This window comes from Thermothelomyces thermophilus, chromosome 1 (genome assembly GCF_000226095.1).
Source record: "Thermothelomyces thermophilus ATCC 42464 chromosome 1, complete sequence".
In the NCBI taxonomy this organism is placed as follows: domain Eukaryota; kingdom Fungi; phylum Ascomycota; class Sordariomycetes; order Sordariales; family Chaetomiaceae; genus Thermothelomyces; species Thermothelomyces thermophilus.
In genome coordinates, this window is record NC_016472.1 from 5,213,304 (window position 1) to 5,231,968 (window position 18,665).

The following is an 18,665-nucleotide window of genomic DNA, read 5'->3' on the forward strand; positions in this document are numbered from 1 at the left end:
AAGATCGCGGTTCTTTTGTGTTCTCGTTGCACCACCATAAAAAGCCGTCACCTCCACTTCTCAGCAATTTGCCACAAGGTCCGTACTTGGGCAAAGCTCTTCGTGCCCATATAAGGGCCAGCCATTCTTGATGGACCAGTCTTGTAACGTCGGAGGATCGGATGACGTTCTGGGTCTGTCGATGGTGCGGGGTGATGTGGTGTGGTATTGGGCCAAACCCGCCACTTGCGTCCCAGCAACCACGACCTTCTCCAACAGACACAGCTCAGCATGACGACAGTGACGCACACTAGTCAAGTGAGGAACAGCCGACCACCGGATGGCATATATAGGGAGCACTTGAGGGGATGTGAGAGTCGCTCTTGAGCTTAGATTCCTCCTGCGAGTTCTCAATAATAGCACTGATCCCATTCACCTGACCGACTACTAGTATTCCTATACTACACCCCAGATCAACACCATGGAACAAGGAGTGCACACCCATAAAGGCCACAAGAAGGCCGGCCATCCGCACCTCCATCCCAAGCCCGAGACTGGCTACACCGACGAGGCGGCGGAGGAGTGTCATGACCTCATCGACCAGGCCGAGGAGGCTGCCCATGTAAGTTTGATGTTTGGTTATTATCTTTGCTTTTTTGTCCCTTCCTGTTGTTTCCCCTTCCTGCAAGTAATTATACACAATTATATACTCTTCGTCGCCGGTCATCATTATCGGAAAGAAGTAAAAAAAAAAAAAAAAATCTCACCAGAACAGTTGGCTAACACGGGGCAACAAAGCTGCACGACCCAGACTCGATGTACTCGATAACGAACAAGCCCGAGCATGTGCACAGGGCCACGGGCGGTCTGCAGGGCAGCGTCGGCAGCGCCGGCAAGGGCGCGGCCCAGAAGATGCAAGAGACGGGCAAGGGCGTGGCCCAGAAGATGCAAGAGACCGGCAAGGGCGTCTCAGAAACAGTCGGCCAGAAAGTGGACCAGATGAAGAAGACTGTCGGCCTGGAAAAATGAAAAAAAAAATGAGTGAACCCGGCAAAGATATGTATTCTTAAAAGAGATTATAAAAGAACCAGAAGAAAAACAAATCGGCCTCTTCGGAAGGCAGACTGAAACACTGATGAGGAAAGATTCATGCAGAACTGATGACTCATGTTGGATGATCTGGCTCGTTCCTTCCCACTCCTACCCGAGGATGAAATCGAGCTGGTTGCCAACCACGGGTTGAAATTTGCTTAATTAACGCGAGCGAAAGCAATCTTGGAATAAAAAAGAGTCACGAGTCAGTAACCTTTTAGGATAATAATTACGATCACGAAGTCGCTGCTAATTAATTATGCACGAATTACATCCATCAACAGACACCTTTTCCACGGGGAATTAGTAGCAATGGCAAATTAGCCGGCGCAAAACTGTTTGTTGATGATTTGGGGACTGATTAATGACAACGGTCTTTGCGAGAGGTTTGGTGTCGTTCCTGGGCTAGCACACATAGGATGGAAGCGTCATTCTGGATAAGCTGTGCTCAATTGGTTCGAAAGAGCCGGCAAAATGATGCTCAGCTCGATCTTGAAGGTCTTGATTCTTGGGTTCGGGTCTGAAAGATAATGGAGTGAGCAGAATCATGGTCCATGACCGGCAACGTATTTGATTTTCACCGTTTCTCGGGGACCACACCGCTATACTGAGCAAAATGCTTATCTCTCTGGGCCAATGATCCCGCGTATGATACCAAATGTCGAGAGACGTCATCCAACAGTAATACGCCAAAACCTAGAGTCAAACCCATTTCTCGATACTCTCCCACCACACCAGCAAGGCCAATGTTACTAACCACCAGAACAGTCTTCCCCATCTACCTTTCCCTCCGCCTCCTCATCTACAGGGCACATAGAATCCACCAGGTACCAGCTCTCCCCCTCGGGCTCCGTCAGCATGACCGTTGGGATCCCGTCCTTGGGAGCGCTGCGCGTCTTGCTCTTCCGCCAGGTACAGCTCGGCAGGCCGTGCTTGCGCGGATCCTCGGCGATCCGGGCGCGCTTCCTCGCCAGGCGCACCTCGCACGCCACGCCCAGATGGCCCGAGTCGTCGACGGCGCAGTTGACGTTGGGGCCCGGGAGGCGCCGGCGCATCATCGTCGTCGTGATCACTGTCATCTGCCTCCTCGGAGCTGCCGTTGCTGGGGCGACGTGGGCTTGACGACGATCTCTCCCGGAAGCGGCCGCCGCGGGGGGGACGCCCCCGGTGCTGAGGGGCCTGGTCGCTTCTGCGCCGCCTCCTTCCTCCTAAGTTGGTATCGCTGCTCTAACGCCGCGGCCGCGGCCTTGGTGACCCGGACGACCTCGGAAATGTGCTCCTTTCGCCTGAGCGCGGCCGTTTCTCTCTCGATATGTAATTGCTCAAGGATTCTCTCCTCATCTTCTGGTGTTGTCAATTGGGTTGTGGGTTGCGGCGGCGGTGGAGCGAACGGCGCGGCTTGAACTTGTTGGTCCCAGCGCGGGGCGAGGGGAGTCTTGAGTGCGTCGGCTAGGCTTGTTCTAATGTTTTCAGAGCCTCTGATGTCCGGCCGGCTATCTTCTTCCTCGTAGGCAGTCGTGTATTTTCGCTGGGGCTGCGGTTGGATGATCTGCGACCGGTACCAGTCGACATCGCTGAGCGACTGAGCCGTGGGACCGTGTTCTTGGCAGTAGGAGATGCAGGTTTTTAAATGGCCCTCCTCGTCGTTCGGAAGAGGACCAGGTGAAGGAGTGACGCCGTTGGATCCAGTTGGTTCTCCCAGCTTCTCTTCGGGATGGACGACGCTGAGTGTGTTCTCGGACCCCGCGAAGTTGCCGTCAAACTCGGGGAGCTTCTCAGAAAGATCCTCCAGAGAATCCTCTAGGTCCGTTTCCATCACCCCATTAATGTCGTGGAAGAATTGCTCCCAGGCGTGTGCGAAGTGGCGAACGGGCTGGAAGCGCTCCAGCAAGGCACCGCCGTGTCGAGCGTCTTTCAACCACAGCACGTCGGTCATTTTTGCGCTTTTGAAGGGTGCGGAGCCGGGATCGCTAAGAGAGAACGGCCAAAAGACTTTAACACCGAACCGAAATGTGACTTCCCGATTCTGTCTTCAACGCAGACTCGTGGTCGAGAGAAAGCAGGAAGGTAGGACCGTGAAGAGGTTCAAGGCAGCGATCGGAAGGCTCAAAGTTCGGATTTTGCGCAGTTTGCTTCCGTGTCTGCTGTCAAGTGTGCGAGTACTGTACAGCAGATCAAGGATACCTTCAGGTGTGGACTGATCGATGAGAACGGGCATAATTAATTAGAGATGAATGCGTTTCGTGTGTTGCGGAAGCGATAGCCGCTGTTGGATTGCCAGAGCCCTTTCGAGTATTGCCGAACGGAAACTGTTCAGAAACTGTAGGAAGTTGCAATAAAGGGAACTTCCATCACACAAAGCTTCCGAGAGGATTGGATTGGACTTTGTAGTTGAAAGCATTGGATCCTGCATCAACGTCTGCAGGAGTCAGCGGTGTCAATAGAGTGCGCGTGTCAGGCAGGTTTGGCCGTAGGGCTCCCTTAACAGGGCGAAACTTCAAGTAGGTCAATGTCGGTGCTATCAGAGTTAGAAGATGTTATCTCAAAAAACGCAGAGGTTGTCGAGCGGGCTGTCTGGCCTACTGCCTCGCGTACGCCATGCGGGCGAGAAGACGAATCGTGGCGAAGAGCTGCTGCTGACTGCGTTTCTGCTTCTGTAACCATTCACCCGGTGGCATCATTGGATCTAACGAGGGCACTTTGCACTTTATAGTTCAGTCTCCAACTTAGCGTTGTGCAGCTGAGACAGATTAAAGACCTCGATGGCGCACAGTGTTGAGTGCCCAGGCAAGCAGCCCGGAGGTGAGGGAGAGAGTAAGGATAGAACCAGATGGAACGAGGAACAACAGACCGGATGACGCCCCCGACCAGGTGTTGCTGGAAGGACTCATAACCTGTAATTACTATTCCATCCTGAGTGAACGGCAGTCCGCTTTATAATTAAGGGGATGTGGTGGATGCCAGCACATAGCTTGACCTGCATCCAGATCCAGCTCCGAGGGAGTGATGCCGTACAGACAAATACATGCAATGCTACTCTAATCATGCGAGCCAAAGGATGTCTCTTCGTTTCTTTATTTTTATTTTGTTTTGTTTTAAAGTTTTTGTTCATCTAGCACGAAAGCGAGCCATTGCCAGGAGAAGACAAGTCCACGTCGCCTGTCGTTCAATGCATGGAGCAGCCAAGAACATCGGAATCAATATTGTCATACGTAGAAAGAGCATGTTTCGGTTATCATGTACATGCTTTTTCGCACGATACGGAATCGCGCTGCAGTGTGGCTGGTGACTTGACTTATATAATTATATACATAGAAGCAAAACGTTTATCCTTCCCTTGGCTGTTCAACAAAGATCATATCAATGTGCATCTGCTGAGAAGTTGTTGGGCAAACAGTTTACCGGCGAACGCAGTGTTTGGAGACACCACGCACATGCAAATCAGTATCACATGCCATGCTGCCAACGTTTGGTGCTTACGAAGCAACAGGATCTCGCGTACAACCCGCATGCCATGAAACATGCATGTAGTCAACCTTAGCGGTGAGGTGAGGGCCAAGAGACACTATGCTGTATCCCGCCAGGCAACCCTGAAACTAATCGGCAGAAAGCTCCCCGACTGATTAATACCACACACGGCAGCCCAGGCCACCGGGAACTGCGGCCATCCAATCTGTTTCATGTCCGATCTGATTCAAAAGATCTTCCCATCTCTCCAGGGTTCTTCCAGCCCCATGTTCGCTCCATCTAAACGCAGACCGACAAGGAAGTAGATATAGAGGCTCGCCGGCACACAAGAATCTTAAAAACTAGTCGACCGCGTAGCGGAAGAAAAATAAGAAAAGTGTTCGAAGCATGCAGAATAGAATTGGTATCCCCTCAACAGCAGATAATATTCCCATCCGTTTCCTTTCCCGTCCTTTTTTTGTTCCCACCATCCAACTAACTCCCCTGTTAATGTTCCCTGTCCGCGCAGCCAAGAGGCAGGCACACGGCCAAAACGAAAGAACCACCCCTCAATCAAACCTTTGCAACCATGTCTCCCTGCACTCGTCCCTCTCGTCCGAGGACAAAAATCGAGTGATCGCGCCCCTCAAGAGAGCAAACCGGGGGCGATATTTTAAATCAGCCCCACCAGTAACACACGCCGCCAGCTGCATGGTCAGAAGCGAAGAAGTGGGAAGAAGAATAAAAAAAAAACATCGCTTTTGGGCTTCTTTGGTATAAGGTTTGAGATGCACGCAGACATAAGACAAAAAGGAAGAGTAAGCATCACAGGATAGGACGCGCTGCCACGCACACGCAGCACAAAACAACAAAGGAAACCGGTATGGTCGAAGGCGTGCAACGCCGCCATGCCAGAATGGCAGCTTGAAGAAGCGCTATATTCTAGCCCGGGTTGAAGCTCGAGCAAGCCACCAGCTGGAGCCAATGAAGGTGAAGGTGTGTTGAAAACAATGCTGCCAATCTAGCCGCGAGCTGAATGTTCCGCATAAGAATTGTTTTCTAGTGGAAGGTAAGGGGGCAGATAAACGGACCCGCCGCTGGGTAGGAAGTTGGCTAACTTGGGGCTGGAGCGCCTATGCCTTCTTGAGGTGTCTTCGGAGACCAGCTGGGCCGCCGCGAGAGGAAGCCTTAACGTTGTGGTTCGCAAGTCCTCTATTAACGCCGAGCTGTCGGCACGGCAGTGAGTCGTCGGCGGTCTCCTTGCCGTGGGTGTAACAGAGGCCGGTAGACTCAAAGCTCGGCAATGGCAGACCGTCCAACCTGGGGATCCTAGCGCCCATCGGCAGGGCCCAAAGCATATAAGGCCTTCTGTCCGGCTTGCAGAGTCGAAGCTCAGCAAGCACGAACGCCGGGGCGGTTCCCCCTAGGTATTCGGACCACGGCCATCTAGAACCTGCCGGTCTCGGCGGGCCGATAACCGTTAGCTCTCGGCGGCTCGTACTGTACGCCCGTCATCGACTCGGGTCCCTGAGGTGGTGGGCCCGTGGGCGACTGGAGCGACCGCAGCGGTGGCAGCTCCGGTGGTCGCGGTCTGCCATACTGGTCCTGGGAATAGGGATCCGTGACCGGGCGGGACTGCTGGGCCCCGTGCATCCGCTCGAGCTCACGGCGCAGCATGTCAATCTCGTTCTGCTGGGTTGCGTTGATGGTTTGGAGTTGCCTGATGAGATCGGCTTGGCGTTGGTGCTCCGAGATCGCTTCTACGGGGTTAGCTCCTGCATGACAAGCGAGTCTAGAGCAATCGGGTTCGGAACCGACCTTTGGTCAAAATCTCCCACTTGGAAGCCTTGGAACCTCTCTCTTGAGGCATCAAATCCCTGAGCTGGTCAAACAGCTCCTTCATCTCTGTGCGCCGCTTTCTTTCGGCAAGCTTGTGGCTTACGCGCAGCTCAGGAGTCCTGCTGTACGGCTGGGTGCCGGCATGCGCGCTTCCCTCTTCGCTCCGTAGCTCTCCGATCTGCTTGTGTTGAAGGGTGTGGTGGTGAACCGTCGAGTACTCGCCAGAAGCATTCGACAGCCGCTGGTAGGGGGTAATGCTCTCCTCCAGGCGCCTTTGCCCTGGCGGCAGCCGGGACTCGGCAATGCTGCTTCTGCGCGAGTCGATCAGCGACCCGTTCGCAGTCGACGGCATCCGCTGGATCTCCTCCTCCGGGAAGGCCCAGGCCTGACCCTTGGTTGGCTCGGCTGCCCGGGCAATCTGGCTGGTGGCCGGGCCCGTGATGGCGGGTGCAATCCTCATCGTTTTCGGGTGGCCGTCCGGGTTCCGCTCGGCACTTGGCTGGTAACCATTCGAGATACGGTGAACGGAGAGCGTGTCGAGAGCGGGACGCGGGTTCCTCTGCTGCTGCAAAGTCGTGTGGATCGAGGTCGTCGAATGGTTGTGGCTCGCATAGGGCGAGTTACCGAGCCTCATGTCGTGGAAACCCTGGTTGATCCTGCTATCCACGCTCTCTCTCCTCGACAGGGCCTCCGGTGTATCCCCGGAGACGAAACCGGCGCTGTTAGGGGCGGAGTCCATCGACTGCGTCCGGTCGAAGCGGCGGGGGTCGGAGCTTCCCGGTGTCGTTGGCGAGACCATTGACGCTACGCTCATGTTGCCGTTGCTGGTTGCCGGTGACACGAGCGACTGCGGAAGCAGATGGGATGTCGTCGTCGTCGGAGACGGTGTCTTGTCGACGGGGGACGGCTGAAAACCCGAATGAGGAGGGCTCAGCACGCCCATACCTGAAGCTGCCGACGTGTCTGCAGAGTTTGAGATCAGCCAATTGGGTCCAGCGGGAGCCTTTTCTTTCTTCACAGGATCCGGAAAACCGCACGTTTGCTCGATGTGTCAGTGCTGGAAAAATACGCCGAGTCACGATTCTCCTCGGGCGAATTCAGCACGCAAGCCAGCCCGGCCGGAACCTTTTGGGATGCCGGGCGTTGTTGGTCCATGGTGGCATCAAGTGGGCTGCTGCTGCGAGTTGAGATGTGCCAACTGCCCGACCAACTCGGTTGTGACTCCGGGGCCTAGGGGCGATGCAGGAAATTCAGCAAGGTCCGGTCAAGCAGCTGCTGCTCGAAGGCCGGAGACGGGGCCACAACGCCGAGGGTGAGCCGAGGAGCGGTGCGTTGGCCGGGGCCGGCAAGAAGACTTTGAGGGTCTCGATCGGCAAGCTGCGTGGAGGGCCAATGGACTGATGTCGTTGGGGGAGGGGAGGGGGGGAAAGGATTCCCAGTCGGAAACGGGGATGGTCGGGCGCTAGATGGGCATGTAAAAAAGACAAAAAAGGAGCGACGGTTGGCCGAGAGGGAAGGGAAGTACGGATAGTCTAAGTGTGGAAAGGCTGCAGTTGTTCAGGTGCATATGGCCAAGTCGGGTCGTGGGCAGATGCAATATCGAGGGCGTGATCGAGACTGGGGTAGGGGGGGCAGACGACAGGCGGCAAGGCCTTGAAGCGTGGGCGGACGGGCCAGCACGTTTTTCAAAGCAGCCAGCATTTGGTGCAAAGTGGAAAGCTGGGGCGGGTGCGCGCGTGTGGTGGGGCGCGAGGGACCAAAGCGCACCTCGCATTGGCTGGCTCAGCGTGGAATTGAGGGCCCGCTGTGTCCACTTCAAGACGGGGGCCTTTCAGCCACATGCTATCGTCCGTCTTCCGTGCTCTGGGTTCCCGGTACGTTGCACGGGACGGACACGCTGCGTGCGTTCCAAGTGTGCAGATGCGAGTCCACTCAGGCGCACGCAAGCCCACGCCAGTCTGGCGAGGCACAGATCTCTCTGGCTCCCCCCTCCAACACCGCTTTGGGTTGTAGCCGCCCGCCCAAAAAAGGCAGGAGCTCAACACTCACGGAGGCCAGGCGACCCGGCCCCTCTGGGCCACCCGGGCGTTTGCGGCTGGGATGTGCCTGCCATCGCCGCGTGGTTCGAGTTGCACTTAACCACCAGCCGCAGATTTGCGCTCGGGGCAACAGCCGCATCAGAAGTACGCAATAAAAGCAGAAAGGTTGTAGAGTCGGCGCCTCCACACACCCGAGGCCCCGAGGACCTAGGCAACCTTGGTAGCAGATGCAGGCCGTCGCCGTGCTTTTCTGCAGCTGCTGCAGAAGAATGAATGTTAACGTTTACTTTTGCCGTGCAGCATCGGTGGGGCTTGCAGTGGCGAGACGGGATGTGTGTGTAGTGGCGTACAGTAGTGACCTGTGGTAATCCCGTCTACGACACTAGGTGATTCACCATCCTGCCGTGGCCTGGCGCCCTCGCCATGTTCACCGTTCTCCGGTGGTTTGGTTCGCCGCACGTAGGCGACCCAGACTTTCGGCCATGCGTACGGTTTACACTTGCAGTCGACCGTGACAGCCAAGGCAACCCGGGGGACGCAGTTCCAGCGCGAGAGCGACGGTGAGGATGGTCCGTGGGCGAGTCGAACTCCTGCGGCCTCAGGTCAGGATCGCTGTGACATGAAAAGATTGCCTGCGCAGAAGATCACCCGGGACTAGCCCGCAAGCCATTCCGACCTTGAGGTAACACAATCACCAGCTCTCTGACAAGGTTTCTCAGGTAGATACGGCACCCAGGCATCGACAAAGTACTTGTGTAACAAGGTCAGGTAGGTCTACTGTACTATAGTGTCGTGTAACTGCTATTCATCCTTTTCCCTTTTTTCGGGATCGAGGTGACAAGTTCCTCAGTTTACCGATTCAATACAGAATGTTAAAAGTCCAGATATCCATTCCTTTACGCATGAAAGGCAAAGTTCAAGCGAGAGCTGAAAAAAAATGTATTTTGTGTTCAATGTCCCTTTTTTGAGGCGCTATTGTGATGGCCGACTTGCGCTTACAAGTGTTCCGTACAGGTCTGCCGAACCACTGGTACAATGGAAGAGGTCCGCGGAAGGTCCATGGCACTTGTGCGCAACCAATGTGACCTGTGCTGAAACCCGCGATTTGATGCGGGGTAAGATTGGCACTTACAATGGTAGGTAGCTCAATACCTAGACCGCGATTCAAAATTGCCTACAAAATCCGATATGCGTTACTTAAGGTTAGGGTATGTAGTCGAAGTAGAGCAAGAAAGTGCGGTGCCCAGCCCGTTTAGAAACCCTGCCACTGCTATATACTGTGGTAGTTCTCTTACCTCCGTACCTACCTTGTTACCAAGTAGGTTTTTTTTGAGCGTGCTAGTAGTTTACACAGTAAAGCGCCTGCCGGCAATTTTTTGACACTAAATTGTGTATGCAATGAGTGCACTGCAAATTAACAAGAAGCTGCCCTTGAGGCGGCTTATTAGTCTACTGTACTATAACTATGTACTGTACGTATGTATGTATGTACATACATACGGACTACATACATCTGCAATGGCGCCCTCCTCGGCGTAATTTCCTAGAGGCGTAACAGTACTAGAGAAACACTAGACCGGCTCAATACCCGGTGGTTAGTTGCTGACTAATTAGTTCAGGACTACCACCTGTCTCCCGACAGGTGGGGCCAAAACCCCCAGACATGCCAATACGGCCGGACAGGAAGACAATCAATCAATTACAGTAATATTTCTCTTTCAGCAACGCTCTCAATTACAGTAATACCTTCTCTTATACCTTCTCTTTTAGCCTCCTAGTAATGGTTATTGTCTTCTGTCCCTGGCGTTGCTACTACAGATTTGTAGGCTCGTCACTTCTTAAACCTCCTGATATCCTTGATGATGGCTATATATAGAGACTCCTTCTTAACCCTAGATAGAGATGGTGACTCGATATCCTCTTCCTGCCTATCTTCACTGTCTGTGAAGTCAAATCTGTCATCGTCACTGTCGTCAATTGACATTACAGACGTGCCGCTAATCTATATCCCAGGACGTTCAGGGGATAGGAGTTTGACTTCTGACAACGGCTTCTTAGCTGACCAGGGGATTGGGACTTCTTTTCTATCTCTAAAGTCGAAAAATGCTAATAGCTGACGCTCCTTCTAGTCTTGAATAGTTGAGCCGTGTACCGTATATTGGGTTCCTTTCTATAGGGTAAACGGCTGGTTCGGTGGCGAGTTTGAGCGGCAAGGAGCCATTTGGCGGCCCGTATACTAGCCGGTTCCTAGATTTGGTCTGTTAGAGGTATCGTATATAGGAAAGTGGCTTGTGGCAGTGGTTGTATCTTCCTGTCCGGCTATATTGGCATGTCCGGGGGTTTTGGCCCCACCTGTCGGGAGACAGGTGGTAGTCCTGAACTAATTAGTCAGCAACTAACCACCGGGTAATGCCCTTCCCGCGGCGCCGCAAATGCAAGAGCATGTTCGGCCTATCTCCGTCGTTAATCCGGCCCTATTTATTCTTTTCTCCTTCTTTTTTTATCTCCCCTGCTTATTTTCCCTAGTGGCACGGGACGCATAGGATTCAGCGACCACGATCTTTCTCAGCTACTTTGCGATGACCTGGCGTTTTTGGTCACCGAGTTGGAATTGGGAAGGTGGATGTTTCGTCCTCAAGCGAAATCCTTCCCCGAACCCGGACTTGAGCATGGAAGCCCGGGAAGAGGGCATGTACCCGGTACATTTCTGCTGGTTGTCCCCTGGACGCATGGGCTGGGTTAGCTGGCGATCCGGGGATGCAGAATCCGCACTAGCGCCGAGTGACAACAGATCGCGACCCCACACAACACGCTCAAGCTTCTTCACCACTTTTGCCGAGACGATTGGCACGGCACGTGTCGCTCAGATGCCGGCGTGCCCACGCCCAAATCTCGGCCAAATATCGAGTCATCCCAGCCCTTTGAGGTTCCCAGGGGAGCGTGGCAGATCGCCCCACTCCAATCGTCCCCACACGTTTTTTCAGCACAAAGTTACGGAGTATGTTCTGCAATCTCAGTGGACGTCGTGGATGCGGGAAAAAAAGAAGCTTATCAACGTCCTAGTCACTCCGCTCCGACTGGCCGACCGCTACGAATCACGAAATACACAACTAGTGCGTCCTCAATTGCGACCAAGTGTTTGTTTGTTTGCGCGCGCGCGTGCGTCAAATGTCTACACAGTAGGGAACTGTGGGAACTGGAATCAACGGGTTGTACGGAGTAGTGTATTATACTTTGAGGACCTGCGCAACCTGACTTCGGGTAATTTCAGACAGCACGGCTACACACTAACGTAGGGATTACAATAGGTAACGTTACTAACTTCGAAGATAATCGAGCCCCGACGTTGTCCGAATCCGCCACTAATAAATCCTGCCAACAAGCCAGCCCGAAAAAGGAACCACCCGACCCTGGACGTCCACACCACCGGAGACCCTGCAGCGGCTATCCCGGGCTGGATGCTCCGCAAGCACCGTATGTACTGTACACAGTATATACGCATATCCTTACAAGTCCGTACAGCAGAGGACGTTACAAGCATGTTCATATGTACCTGGTGTTGCCAACAGTACAGAGTACCAAAGAGCAAAACAGGAAATGAGCAAACAAGCGGCCGCCTAGACGATCGGGCCCAAATCTTCTCACTGTCTTGTCTGCTACTCCGCTTTTGGGGCGACGTGCTAAACTGTCTCTCGATCGAGTCGCCCACGTGCTGGAGTCTTGTTTAGCAGCTCTTCTCGGCTCCACACCCAGGGGTGGGGTAGTCAAAAGGAAGCATTCCCAGCAACCAACACTACTACGTGCCGGTGACGCTCGTTACCAAGAACCCACAGCAGAGCATTGCACTACGGATACAAAATTGACGGTTGGCTGCAGTTAGCCGCAGGGGTCAATGGTTGGCTCAGCCTATTTCCTGTGCCCCTAGAATAAAATACAATAAATGATGGAAGATATAAAAAATAGATATAAAAAAAACTGTTACAGATAGCCCGGCGGTACTGCAAGACCAACCTCTCGCTTGGTATCACACATGGTGTGGTAGCTGAGGTCGATTCGTGGCCTTCAAAACTGTCCCCTAGGTCGCCGATGCGGCCGATCATGCCAGGAACGAGATCGATTCTGCACCCACAACCCGGGTCTTTCGTGCGCATACACTATGCAATGGACCTCGATGAGCCGCCTTCAGATACTGACAACCGTGGCGTGTCGTCCGCCATAACGATCGATATCGACCATTGTCGTCTGACCTTCCGCCAGGATCGACCTGATAGTTGTAGGCATGTCGGTACATACACCACGGTAAATTTACCGGTGCATTTCTTGGCGGCTCAGGCAGCACCTCGCGCAGCCGCCAAAACAGCATCGGTTGCTTCCTGCGCTAGCCTACTCCGTTGAGATTAGCCCTGGCCGGGGTTTCCGTCTTGGGGTCTTTAGCCATGCTTTCTGAATCCCACCAAGCACAGAGGTCTCACGGGCAGTCTCTCTTGGACTCTTGTCCTCCCCCAGCCCGGCCGCTATTTCTTGGGTAAGTACGGTACACAGCAGTCGACTCGTCGCCCTTTATATGATGTATTTTCCCGCAGTCTTAGGACCGGAGGTTGTATTATTATTACACTGGATGCATGTGGAAACACTGAGCATAATTAATCATAGGCCACACAGAGGCTGCATGCGCTATTTAGTGGGATTAGGATCACCGTGCGCTTCAAGGCCCCTCTCCGATACTGATCGGACGTCAGGGGCCGAGGTTCCCTTAACCTCTCTAGACGGAGGAGTTATCTGCGGGCTAATCAACGGGTACAGCACACCCCTTTCCGTGCCGTTTTGAAACCCAGAGAGGAGCGCGAGGGACGCCTCTTATGAACAGTCCTGATCATCAGTTGCAGTCAACCTCAGTTCTGCATACCTTACTTACAAGCATGTATATCTTCCCTTGTCTGTACGCTGATCTGCCTACTTGCTAGTCACCTAGTCATTTTCTAACCCCTCTCTTTGTCTATTAATTAACCGTCGAAATCAACCTACATGGGATTAGGATGCTACCAGTGCTAGAGAGCCAGTACTCCTCAGCTCGCTGCGGAAACGGACGAAGGCCAGGTTGCACATTCTTCTAAGGGGATGCCATTCAGAAATTAAAGCCCTCCAGAAACAGGATGTCCTTTTGTGAGTATGAATTATCAGTGAGACCGCATTCCGGAGCGCCGCGACAGGGTGGCGTCGATTGCTGACCACCTCCCTATGGCAGTTCAAGTATGACTGACCAAAGGACGCGGACAGGCACGAGTGCGCAGCACAGATTAACGCACATATCCAGACGTGTGTCTGTGTTACGTGCTATTGCCTCTTGCATGCCGTGAAACACTCTTACATATACATGTGGTGAGGCCGAGCTACCTTCTCTATGGTCATGGGCTCCAAGTTGCGAGTGCCGTTGCCCTCCCATTCTCCCCTCAGTTCAAGTTCTACAGGTTTAGACACGAGGGGAAACCCTGAGAGCTGTTCCGGTAGCCACGGTACAGCGCGGCACATAAGATGACTTATTGCAGACTGTTCTCAGCTATGTTCTCGAACCTAAGGACCAAAGGCATTCTGAGGCAATTGGCCGTGATATGGTACTCAGCTGAAAGGGTGGTATCTCATTGGGTTTAAGTTTATTTTGCTCGAGTATCAACACAGCTCTACACGAATCTCATAGTTCTGATCCTTTTTGGCCGAAGGGCCGAGTAGTACCGGCAGCTTTGGGATGGGGACCTAGTAGCACCCGCGTTTGGAACTTGGAGGCGTATGAAACATGAGGCCTAATTAGGGCACGAGTTAAGTTCGGTCCAGTCGCCTTTTGACCATCTAGTTTCACCCCTCGTGCAGAAACATGGTGTAACGGAACGAATGCACAGGCATCTACCAGTACCTGGCTAGGTTCTGACTCTCTCTGATACACTCCCTATCTTCTCCAATTCTCAGGTAGATCGAGAGCGATACTCTACTCCTTCCTTCCCTTCTAGGTCTCCTTGTCTCAGATGATACACTCATTTTAGAAGCCGGCATTCGCTGCGATAGTCAGGTCCTTCATAGTCTCGGGCCCTGAGAAGATTCTCCACTAGATCATCCAAACATAGGTACTATACCTGCAATACTTAGGCTGCGCAACTCGGATCAATCGATAGGTTCAGTTATTAGAATATCATTACCGATATCTCTGCCTCAATTTAGGCATGATCACATCGCACTGCCTAATTGTACTTTCAAGATTTCTAGTCTTAATCCGCCTATTACAGCATTTGGCTGTCTGTAGGTCAGATCTGACTGACCTACTAACAGGGATAACGAGCCAGGGTGTTAACATATATTTAGATAGCATCTCTAAATGCCTCTAGCACTTAGAACAATCAACGCTTTTATCACCTACTTCCATAGACCATACCAGTTAGTCTAGGAGTGCCGCCCACGGCACGAATACCGCTATAGTATCGTACCTATTTACAGCCTTCCAGAGCTATATCAATTATAGCTACTAAGCTATAGCAAGTGGTACCTATTACCGGTTCGAATCTACGATCTCGTTGCCAATCGCGAGCGTTTAAACGCTATAGGAGACCATTTACCTAGGCAAGCGACTATATCCCTCTGCTTAAGTAGACGCCTAAATGGTTAGATACGACGGTAATAGTAACTCTATTAAGATCCGATGAACAAGCCTAAACTACGATAAGTGTGTTAGACCTATTACTTTGTCGTTAGAAACGCCTATAGGTATTAGATTTAGAGGCTTACTCTAATAGAACTTCAAATCCTTAAGCTAGCGATATCTCTCGAGGACGCTAACTAGTACTTAGCTTATATATAAGACTTTAACGACTATCTAATTAATAAAGATTACTTAGAGTTATAGAATCTTAACGAGTATATATTAAAGGGACTTATAAACCGCTTTATTAAGCGCCTTCCCTAGCTTTTAGACTAGGCGTTTATTTTATTATTACTATTAGAAGTAAGAACTATATTAGAAGTACAAGTTTAGAAGGAATCCTAACTTAAGAAATCTTTAAAGACCTTAAAAATGCTAAGTCTTAATAGCTTAATTTAATAATTTACTATACTACTAGAAATAGCCTTATAAAGGATAACTCTACCTATTAGCCTATTAGAGCTACTAGAGATATTAAGGCCTAAACTAAACCTAATAGGTTTAAGTTAATAAGGTAATTAAGTATTAAGTAGACCTATTAGAATTACCTAAACTATAATTATAACTAATATACTAAGGGAGCTTCTAGAAAGGAAAGAACCTTAATAAGGGTCTTTTTAAACCTTTTAGCTAATAGCTTATCTAATAGAGGAATTATTAATAGTAATGCTAATACTAGTAAGAGATACCTTAACTAGGGGGTATATACCCCTCTTATTATTAGATTTAACTAAGAAGATAATTATAAGACTACTTTAATAGGCTATAGTTAGACTCCTATAGAATGTTATGATTAAACTAACAGATATTAGTTCCCTTTAGCTATAGTTAGTATATATATTATTATAACTGGTTACTAACTAGGTATAGAAGATTACTAATATTAGGTTACTTTAGCTAGATATTGACCGAAAGATTACTAATAGCTAGCTAATCTTCTATTATAAGAAGATCTCTTATTATATAGATACTAATCTCTAAATCGAGTATATCTATAATATAGTTAAGAGAAACGTCTCTAAGGAACTCCTCTTATAGAATAACCTATAGGTATTATTCTATAGGTTAGCTCTATAGTAATATAAATAGCAATTATTACTTACTAAGAAGGAGACTCTTTACTTAAGTATAGAGACGTAGCTCTAAAGGATTAAGGAATAGTTTAGCATCTAGTTTAATTAGGTAGGCTAATAGCTAGTTTAGAATAATTATACTAAAGATAACCTTATTATAGGTAAATTAATCCGTGAATTTATAATAGACCTTTTCTATTATACCTAAGTCTAGGGAGATAAGATAAACTATTAGCTTTTGATTAGACTTTAGTTAGCGATAACCCTAGTACTCCATAAGCTCTATCCTAAGCTATAGGAAATAGATACTCTTAACTAATACCTTCTTTATATTATTAAAAAGTAGGAAGTACTATCTGAAGAGCTTAAAGCTAAAAGGAAGGTATAGAAAGCCGCTATATTTAACGTTAAGGATATATCTAATAGACTAAGTAGTAATAATAGCAATAGTAGCCTTGAAGATTAAGCTAATTAGTTATATACTAAGCTAAGATAGAGTAATCAAGGCTAATAGTACTAGTCTGACTACTATAGGTAAAGAGAGGAATAGAAACGTAAGTATCTTCTATAAGGGGAGCGATACTAAGGCTATAACTAGGAGCCTTACCTAAAAGACTATAATGACTAAAGCAGAGGTAACTATCCCTAGGGCATTAGAGCCTAAGAGAAGGGTAGATATAGTAAGCAGAATTCCTATTTCTAACGATTCTATCACTATAGCTAGAAATATATTAATAAGAATAGTACCTACTACTATTATAATACTATAGTAATATCTAGTAAGGATAAGAAAGCTAAAGCCAATTATAAGGAGCTTAAAGCTACTAGCTATCTCCTAATTAGTAACTATAAATTTAAAACTAATGGAGATAATAGCGATAGAGAGGCGTACTTCCTTAATACCGTTAAGGAAGACTATATCTAGGAAGATAGTAATATCTATAGGCTCTACAGATAGTCATTCGCAAGCTAAGGAGCGCTATACCGTCACTTACACTAGAATTATAGAAAGAAACTACGACTACTAGAACTACTAAAGAAGGAAGACCTTCCCTAGGTAGAACGGGACTTTATAAAAGGAGCGATTATACTATTAGAACTGCCTAAGGAACAGGAATAGAAAATCGTACTCCTCTCCTTCGAACCTGGCTAAGTAGTAGAAGCTAACCTAAGCATAGAAATACCCTTCTACCGGCTAAGGAAAACGTCTTACCTACGTATTCTAGTTCGAGCTAACCTAGGAGATCAAACTACAGATATCTGTTTCGATATAGGCAGTTTAACTAACCTAGTTAACTAGATATAGATTACCTAATAGGTAAAGAATCCCTAATAGATTAAGGGCAAACCCTATACCTTTAAGGGAGTTAATTCAAAGACTAGGATTAGCAAATAGGTCGAATTTGACTTCTATATCCTAGGGAAGGCTAGGAATATACTAATCGACGGATATATCTATATTATAGCCGATGTTATTAACGAACTTACTCTAAAAATACTCCTAGGCACCGACTTTATAACGGCTTATAGTGTCAAGATTAACTTTGTCAAGGGCATCTATACCTTTAGATTGCTAGTAAATATAAAGGTCTGTAGGGACATTATAAAGAAGAACCCTAAGTCTATCTCTTAGAAGGTTACTACTATCTGGTATATTATTATTCCTATATACTTCACCTAGATAGTTAAGATTTATTTTATATTATTACCTAATAATATCCTAGAGAGTAAGTGCTTTTACTTTACTACTAGCCAAGATAGGGTCTAGAATACTATAGTTAATCGGTATATACCCCTAGTAGCTATCGTTAGAAATGATATTAATATCCTTATAGTTATCCGGAAAGGAGATAAGATTAGCTATCTCTTAGAATACCATAGGGAGGATACTACTACCTAGGTTAATATAAGCGATATAGAGGATATATAGACTAAGGTCTAGGAAGGAATTACTAAGTAAGAGCTAAAGGAAAAGCTAGAAGAGTGTCACGGATAAGCATATAGACGGCCCGGCAGGCTACAGCCAGGACGCGGGACATTCCGACAGCTAATCACTTGACGGACCAATCAGAAGATTATCACTGCCAAGACTAAGGTCTTCACTAGTGATAATAACATGTCACCGTCGACAACACGGAATCACAGAGTAAAAGGAGAAATGGTACTAGTAATAACTATTAAAGAGGGACAGATAATTATATATATATAGCTAGCCAGTCACTCGTTATAGTGGACTCTAGGAGTTTACCAGTAGTAATAATCATAATCATAGTACTTATACTAAGCATTGCTAATTACTATAAGAGATAACTCTAAGTGTTGTTATAAACCCTTTAGCTTTACCGAATCCCTTAGACGACCTGCCTGCCTGTCCCGCCTAATCTACCTTCGTCTAAACCCTTTTAGAAGAAGTCTAAGTTAGGTTCGTTACACGTTGTTACTACTCCCTTTGTTCTATTATGGTTCAGAACGGAGGTGACCTCGACCTCGACATCGACATGGCTACTAACG

The 18,665-nt window shown here is 49.2% G+C and overlaps 3 protein-coding genes across 3 annotated transcripts; 1 reads left to right on the forward strand and 2 right to left on the reverse strand.

Annotated features, from left to right (window-relative positions):
• Positions 1–369: 369 nt before the first annotated feature.
• MYCTH_2296904 (uncharacterized protein) lies at positions 370–1,114 on the forward strand. Its single transcript, XM_003659577.1, has 2 exons — positions 370–601; positions 778–1,114. The coding sequence occupies exons 1-2, from the start codon at positions 461–463 to the stop codon at positions 1,006–1,008; spliced, it is 372 nt and encodes a 123-aa protein (XP_003659625.1). The 5' UTR covers positions 370–460; the 3' UTR covers positions 1,009–1,114.
• Positions 1,115–1,499: 385 nt separating this feature from the next.
• MYCTH_2123265 (uncharacterized protein) lies at positions 1,500–3,007 on the reverse strand (the record flags this gene model as incomplete). Its single annotated transcript, XM_003659578.1, has 3 exons — positions 1,500–1,591; positions 1,829–2,241; positions 2,304–3,007. The coding sequence occupies 3 exons, from the start codon at positions 3,005–3,007 to the stop codon at positions 1,500–1,502; spliced, it is 1,209 nt and encodes a 402-aa protein (XP_003659626.1).
• Positions 3,008–5,631: 2,624 nt separating this feature from the next.
• MYCTH_2296905 (uncharacterized protein) lies at positions 5,632–7,665 on the reverse strand. The gene is made up of 3 exons (XM_003659579.1): positions 7,395–7,665; positions 6,337–7,320; positions 5,632–6,275 (listed from the first exon to the last, which is right to left on the reverse strand). The coding sequence occupies exons 1-3, from the start codon at positions 7,510–7,512 to the stop codon at positions 5,965–5,967; spliced, it is 1,413 nt and encodes a 470-aa protein (XP_003659627.1). The 5' UTR covers positions 7,513–7,665; the 3' UTR covers positions 5,632–5,964.
• Positions 7,666–18,665: the final 11,000 nt, after the last annotated feature.